At 34.1% G+C, this 8,534-nt stretch overlaps 1 protein-coding gene across 3 annotated transcripts in view; it reads left to right on the top strand.

Annotated features, from left to right (window-relative positions):
* Positions 1–8,534, top strand: part of gatad2ab (GATA zinc finger domain containing 2Ab) — a 48,362-nt gene that overhangs the window by 33,794 nt on the left and 6,034 nt on the right. For all 3 annotated transcript variants that reach the window (XM_016442678.1, XM_016442680.1, XM_016442679.1), the window contains exons 3-5: positions 6,342–6,468; positions 6,606–6,734; positions 6,834–6,905. In XM_016442678.1, coding sequence (XP_016298164.1) covers positions 6,342–6,468; positions 6,606–6,734; positions 6,834–6,905 — 328 coding nt within the window. The remainder of the gene's footprint in view (positions 1–6,341; positions 6,469–6,605; positions 6,735–6,833; positions 6,906–8,534) is intronic.

Here is an 8,534-nt window from a genome sequence, read left to right as displayed (position 1 = left end):
ATGCTTTCAAATAATTAGACATGCTAAAACACAGAATTTGGTAACAATAAAACATAAGGTTGGAAAAAATAAAACATTTAATTGGACCCTAAACATGTCATTTGGTTAAACTTTTAATAAATTGATGTTAAATTAAGTTTCATGATAATTAATTAGATTATAATTTAATTAGACATGTTTTTTGATTAATACAATTTAATTTAACCATTAAAAATGAGTCCAGAAAATTAAAAACAGAAAAAAACTGATTAATGAAAAAAAAAAAAATTGTATAAATTAATTGTATAACTGTAATTACATGTGACTTTCAAAAGTTGAAGTGATTACCTTAATTTATTTGTTAGAATATGTATAACTCAATATTTTAACTAATTGCAAAAGCTGAATGATCAATAAATGTCTACTGATTAATCAGCAAAATAATTGATGACTAGTCGATTAATCGCTATAAGAATCGTTAGATTAATCGATTATCAAAATAATCGTTTGTTGCAGCCCTATTCCCAAGCCTCCTTTTAAATGAAATAACACAATTGTCGATCTTTGATAGTAGTGACCTGTGAACTGGAGAATTAGTGTGATCTTGGTCTTGCTGTTTTGCTTTTATGTTTGTGTTGAGGACACTTAACCTCGCACTGCTCTGCTGAGACTTTGTGCTAGTAGCTCTGAATATAAAGCAAAGTCAACAAGGTATCAAGTAGATGCAAAGGAGAAGAGCCTGAGATTACTGTGGTGATGCTATTGCTTTGCTGGTTTTAAAAACTTAAGGCCTCATTTAATTACCATGTGTATGATTTTTACGAGTTCATTGATTTTGATTTACAGCACTGAAAAATAAAATATGATGTATAAAATCAGAAACCTTGTAGGAACCAAAGCATGTATACTAACTTTCTGACTTGATTTTTCAATGAAGTTTAGTGATGCACAGATAAAGGACAAAGTGTATAAATGAGTAACAACATCAGCATCCTCAAAAATATTAATATGGTAACATTTTCCAGTAAGGCTCAATTAAATAGCATTAATTCATTAAGTGCCATGAACTAAAAACTTTGGCACAATCTGTTAATCTAGATTAATAATAAACATACACTACCATTCCAAAGTTTGAAGTTTGTGAAAGATATATCTTACAATCACCAAGGCTGCATATATTTGATCAAAAATACAGTAAGAACAGTGCTATGGTGAAATATTATTACAATTTAAAATAACTGTTTTCTATTTAGATATATTTTAAAACATAATTAATTTCTTTGATTGCAAAGCTGTATTTTCAGCATCATTACTCCAGTCTTCAGTGTCACATGATCCTACAGAAATCATTCTAATATGCTGATTTGCTGCTGGTTAAAAAATATTGATTTCTCGTATTTATTTCTAATTTTTATGAAACAATATCGATTCATAAATCTCAAGAATTGATTAGTCTAGCCTGTCAGATAATGCACGGAACATTGTAGTGTGCCTCCCATCCAATAAATTGCAATAAACTTTGTGATTTGTTACTTTTGATATGAAACAAAGTCTCAGATTTCAAATTCTGTCCATTTTATTACAGTATTCAAATATTAAATGCCGTTTTGGCGCGGTTTAATGTGGAGTGACCGATCGCTGTAGTGCCTCGGTTAGAAGCGGCAACGTGAACTGATCGTCTCCTCCGCTTTAATAGCAGTTACAGCATGAAATAAACATGAATGAACATCCAAAGGTATGTTAAAAGAAAGAGTACAATTTTCCGAAATCCGTATCCTGTCTCATGTAATCGCTCAATCAGTGTTTCAAACACGGAAGGACAACAATAGCTTGTAAACAATGTCACGTAACGTCACATTTACCACAGAAAAACAAATTCAATGACCATGAACTCATTAGTCAGCTAGAAAAATTAAGAGAGGAGCATTTTGCTAAATATGCACCACATAACGCATTCATTATCATTTTTACTGTTCTCCAATATTTAATTAAATATTGAATAAATCCGTCAAGTTTTTGTGACAACCACCATTTAAAAGTTTATATTTCAAAAAGCGATTTGTAGTAGAGATATACATATGTAATTTAAAGTTAAAGTTAGTATTATAACTTTAATATTACAAAAACTTTGAGTATATTTTAAGTTTGTATACAAATCTGCAGATTTCAACCTTCCATATTATTGACTCTTAGGTATATTTTACAGCATTAGGCTAGTTGAGAGATTTTTTTTTTCCTTGAGAAAATTTGCCATATCTTGTACCTGATATATCTAAAATAATCGATGCTGAATCCAATCTAATCGAAATTGGAATCGAATCGAATCAAATTCTTGTGAAGGATAATCGATTCGAATTGTGAAATTTGTGTCAAAACCCAGCCCTATTGCAGTATACATAGAAATGAACTTTAATGTTAAATTAAATTGTACTGTAAAGTGTTAGTTGATATTATCATGATTACAAATGGACCTTTTTGCGTTGTTTATTTTTCAGTTTCTATCCATTCTTTACTATTGCCTCAATAATAGTAGAAAAAACACTAAACTAGATGTTTTACATGTTTTTAATAAAACTTCCCATGGCATTTGCAGTTGGGTTGCTTAGGCCTGAGCTGTACTTAGTTGTTTATTGTCAGGTTGCTGGGTGTTCTGGGTTGGCACTAAGTGGTTGCTAGGTCAATGATTCTTATAATTTGATGGTTCTTTTAAATTGATCTTGAAATACTAAAAATGTTCCAGATGGGGGTTATTTACCATGATACTTAGTCTCAAAATGCTTGTTTGAATGTTAAACTTATTGCATGAAAGAACTGAAGGCGATTCCTATTTGTTTGTGAATGCATGATTAATGTACAAGACAAACAGAAGTCGTGATGAACCAGAGTGGAGCTCATGATAAAGAACAAAGGAGGTGGCCTGATGCCATGCGGGATGGGGGAGGGGCAGAAAGTTGAGTTGAAAGATGTCACACTCTACAAACACGACCGTCGTACGCTCAACTTTTCCCAAAGGCCACACTCAAATATGTGCTTGCTCAGCATGTCAGTCTCCCCTCGGGTGGCAATCTGCCCCTGCTTAAAAAAAAAAAAAAAAAAGAAGAAAGAAGTCCAAAGCATTTTCCGTCGCACCTGAACCCTGCCTGACTTTGCAAAACGAGGCCTATGTCACAAACTGGTTTGAGCCGGCCGTTGCCATGGTTTCCACACTGGCAGGAACTGTTAAAGAAAAGGGATGGTGTGAGTCATGTGACCAGAGGGAAATTCTTGCATCATGTGATCTTGTTGGTGCTGTTTAATACACAGGAAATGATATACAGTCAATTCTGATGAAGTTCTGGTTAGGCACGTCATAGGAACCTGCATTTAGCTGGTAGTGATTCCTGTAAACTTGGGCATTTTGTGTTTTGATGGATGCGTTAAATTGGTCTGTTTGCTTCTAAGGAAACTCAAGTGCTGTCCAGGGAAAAGTGTTGTTTCTTCCTTCCCATTTACTTGAATGGGCCGTGCTTTCAGAGCACTAACCTGACCCTTCTTCCTCATCTCATCTGCTGATTGAAGGAAAGGGTACCATACTTGTTGCCATACTTGTTGGGGAATGAATGATACTTCAAAATGTGCAGTTTTGTGTGTGTGTGTGTGTGTGTGTACTATTAATCAATCAGAATTATGCTTTTAGCTTAGCAGGTGAAAACATTTGGTACAAAGGAACTTCGGTCATATCTAGGGACCAGAATGACTTGGAGACATGGGAATAAACTCTTTAGACTCAGAAAACCCTAGCAATGCCCTAACAACAACCTAGAATGATCCTGTGTGATGTTACTTCTCGAGAATTATGGTTTTAGCTTGGCGGGTGATTAAAAAAAAAAAAAAAATTCAGTATGAAGAAATTTCAGCCATAATTAGGGACCAGGGGCCAGTTCCATAAACATAGCCAGGGAAATAGTTAGCGCAAAATCGTCCCAGTACTTTAGTACTGTACATTTAGTTCTGGAACTAAAGCGGTGCGAAAGGCCCTAGAGTTAAGACTGGGTATTAAGAACTAGTTTGACAAACAAGCAGTTAGCAAAGGGTTATCAGTCTTACTTTCCACATTCAAATTAGACCAGTTATGACCAGCCTTGAAGGAAATAAATGAGATGGCTAACTTTTTAAGACCGTTTATGCGGCCCCAGAATGACTTGTAGACATGGAAATAAACTCTTTAGACCTAGACAAGTGTACATCCACTCAGAAAACCCTAGCAACTCCCTAACAACAACCTAGAACACCATAGCAACCACTGCACTGCATTAACAACTGTTTTAAGCCCCCTAACATTGTGTCATATAGCAAACACGGGTGATTTAAAAATAATAATAAATTTAAAATACAAAAATTTCAGCCATAACTAGGGACCAAAGTGATTTGGAATAAACTGTTGACTTGGGAATAAACTCTTTAAACTTAGACCATTATTACTTCTCGAGGCAAGCTGAATTACCATTTTTAACTTACAAAAAAAAATAGTATTAAAGAAGTTCAGCGATATCTATGAACCAGAATGACTTGGGACAAAACTCTTTAGACATAGACCATATTTATCCACTCGGAAAACCCTAGAAACCACCTAGCAATGCCCTAACAACAACCTAGAACACCACAGCAACACCCTAACGTCATGTCAGCGGGCAAACACTCGAGTGTGCAACTTTTTGTGTGCTACTACTTCTCAAGACAATCTGAACTCCAATTATAACTTGACGGGTGATAAAAAGCACAAATATTTTTTTGGTATGAAGGACCTTTAGCCATATCTAGGTACCAGAATGACTTAGGCCAGTAGGCATCCACTCAAACACCATAGCAACACATTAACAACCATTTTGTTGTGTCAGCGGGCAAACACAACTTGCATTGTCATGTAGCTGCTACAGTTGCTCCCAAGAAGCTAAATTCACTATTGACAAGTGTTATTGCAATATTGCATTTAGTACATGACCCTTAGCATATAAGCAGCTAAAGTCCTCTAGCAGATTTCCCAGTAGCTCTCTCTGACACTCCCCTCACGGACCCACCAGAGGCCAGAGTAGAAGCATGAAAGAGGGTGTCTTTGTTGATATGCGAGCAACCCGTCTGCAGTGAAAGTTGAGGATGGAGTACACACAATAACCTGGCCGCTAGCCATCCCATCCACCACCTCCTCAGCCGTCCCTCAGGAGGGGGCAGTAGACCCAGTCTGGGTATAGCAATACTGTCCTTTAGAGACGTCAACGTGACCCCGCTCTCACATGTCTCTTGTTAGGGCTGATTTGCATTTGGAGTGGCTTATGCATCTAATCTGACCGTAAAAATGTGGCGTTTTCATGTTCTGAGAACTTCTGACACTACTTGTGGCGCTTCCTTGAAGAGCAGCTCCTTTAAGTGTTTGATTACAAAATATGCAAACAGAGGTCTTAGGACGACCTCTAGTGGGCAGTGCAGAAAATGCAGCATTAGGTGAGGAGCAATGGGCCATTAGTATACAGTATAAACTGCATGCTTCTTTTTTTATATTTGTATGCTATATAAGTGTATATACTACTGTAAATGTTAAACAGCGCTAAACATTTCAATCAGTAGTACAATACATTGTCTTATGTTTAAATCAGCATGTTGTGTCCAGTAGGTGTCTTGGAGAATTCAATAAAAATAAAATCAGAAATAATGAATAAAGAAAAAATTGATGATGATGTTAATAAACAAACAATATAAAAACAATTATGATTATATATCATAATAACAATAATAACAATTTATTATCATTGCTGTATAAAATTAATGAAACAGTTACGTGTAAACCTTTGGTAGTATGAACCAAAAATTATACAAAAATACAAATAATAAAGAAAAAAACTAATAAGAAATAATATTAAATATAATATAAAACTTGATAGTGTGATGAAAAAAATCAGAAGTTAATATAGAAATTATTATTATTTATTATTATTATATCAATTTTATTTATTTTTATTTCATTTATTTATTTTATTTTATTTATTTTGCATTTTTAATCCAGTTTTTGTGTGAAACCCCTTGGTAATATGATCAAATAATAAGTCAAGAGAGTGTTACCATTTAAAGTACCCAGTGCACTGTGATTTATGTACTTCCCATTTTGGTATTTTAGTAAATTACCTACCTAGTTTGTCATCCGGGTATTTCAGTCATACAGAAAAATTCCCATGCTGGACATAAAATATATACAATATACTGCAGACGTAATATGAGTAATATGCAATTCAAAGCATTCCAGCATTTAAAGAAACCGTGTATCTTAAAGTGTGACACACAATCAAAGTTTTCAGCCTTTTCTCATGTTTTCTTCGATCTATCTCTCTCAGTGACATAAAGAAAGAGCGCCCTCCGACGCTGCATGATGTCATTGTTCTGTCGGACAATGAGCCTTCTAGTCCTTGTATGAATGGGGTCAGCTACAGTTTTAAGAAGACTGATACTGAAATGCTAATGGTAATGTGACTTATCAAGACATTATATTTTCAGATCATTTGCACTTGATATAACATGATCGTTTGTCAAGTATTGTACATTCATCAAATGTCCCATTCACTTGCTAATGTGACTTTTCTTGTCCATGTCACGTGCAGAAAAGCAGCCCGGCTGAACGTGAGCACATCATCAAACAGCTGCAGGAAGAACTGCGTCTACAGGAGGCAAAACTCGTCCTGCTGAAGAAACTCAGACAGAGTCAGACCCAAAAAGATGTTGTGCAAAAGGTAAAAAATGTAACAGTCATAACAGTCGCGTTGTTAGATGCAACAATAAAGACGCTTGAGGTTCAAACTGACCTGGTATTGACCCCTTCTGTTTTGCAGTCAACCAATTCTGTGACAGCTCCGCCACCTCTCGTCAGGGGCAGCATCTCATCCACTAAAGGACCCCTACAGGTCAGTGTAAATGTGTCAAACTAACCTACAACATTTCAAACGGTAGTACACTACAATGCACATGACTTCACTATGGTGCATGTGCATTTAAATCAGCATGTGTCCAGTAGTATATCATTAATAGAGTTAATAAGCACACTACGATTATAATAAAAATATGATGCTAATAATAATAAACATAAAAATGATGATAATATAATGATTTTTATTATTATTGTGATGGATGGATAGAAAGAATATTTTGCATTTTTAATCCAGTTTTGTGTAATAGCCTTTGTTGTTATGAACTAATCAAAAATTAATTATTATTATTAGTAGTAGTAGTAGTTGTAGTAGTACTGGTACTACTACTATTATTATTATTATGAGATAAAATTATGAAGATAATATTTTGCACTTTTAATCCAGTTTTGTTAAAAAAAAAAAAAAAAACTTTGGTATTATAAACAAATAAAACAAATAATTAATCAAGAAATAAAAATATTATTATTATTATTATTATATCAAATAAAATATTTGGCTTTTTTTTTAATCCAGTTAAAAATTATGTATAAAAACTTTTGTTAGCTCATGTTAATTCACTGTGCATTAACTAATGTTAACAAGCACAACTTTTGATTTTAGTAATGAATTAGTAAATGATAAGATTAACATTAACTAAGATTAATAAATGCTGTAGAAATATTGTTCATGCTTAGTTCATGTTAACTAAAGTAGTTAACTAATGTGAACTAATGAACCTTATTGTAAAGTGTTACCAAAAAATAAATAATAATTAGGGGTGTAAATCGGATGGTTCGTCACGATACGATACGATATCGATTCTCATACCCAGTGATACGATTTTGCCGATACTTCAAAAAATTCTACGATTTCGATGCGATTCGATACAGGAGAATATCGATCAATATATCAATATTATTATATTATATACCTATTTTACCACTTTTTTTTTTTTTTTTTTTTTTTTTTTTTTTTTTAATAAAGAAAAATAAATAATTGAAGTCTTGTTAACTTTATTTGAGACTTTTTTTGGCTGCTACTATGGGCTCAGTGCTAAAATCCTTTTCTACAGATAACCAAATTACAAGCAATAGCAGAAAATAAATACAGTATAACAAAGACACAAATTAAATAAACAGTGCTTTTCATGTTTTTCGGGTACAGAAATGTAAATCAAATGTAAAATAACACTGCATAGTCTTCACTGTATAGATTAAATATAGATTAATCCTTAAGTTGTTCAGTCAAAATCAGTGAGAGATTATTTTTTTTTTTGACAGAAGTCTGCTTTCACTTAAGAACGAAAGCACGGATCCAATATACTGATACACATGCGTTTTCTTTCTCAACTGTTTACGTTAAGACATAGGCCTAACCGACTGTGTTTACTAGGATATTCGCCAACGCACACATGTTGATGTAATTTGGTCTGTATTTGTTCATCCATGCACAAAAAAGAGGAAGAGAGCTCAAGTATTAGCGCGCTGTCGATGTGGCTGTCTGTATGCGTGCGCTTTGGATGTGTGTGTGTGTCACTGCATGCTAAAAACTTCTCACAAGCACTCGACAATTCCCTCAACTATCCCGAGCGTAAAAGACGCTTCAGGCAGTCTTATCGTCCCGACA

The sequence above is a fragment of the Sinocyclocheilus anshuiensis genome, unplaced genomic scaffold (assembly GCF_001515605.1).
Source record: "Sinocyclocheilus anshuiensis isolate Anshui unplaced genomic scaffold, SAMN03320099.WGS_v1.1 scaffold735, whole genome shotgun sequence".
NCBI lineage: Eukaryota > Metazoa > Chordata > Actinopteri > Cypriniformes > Cyprinidae > Sinocyclocheilus > Sinocyclocheilus anshuiensis.
The sequence above is the reverse complement of the archived record's forward strand: the minus strand, read 5'-3'. Positions and strand labels throughout refer to the sequence as shown.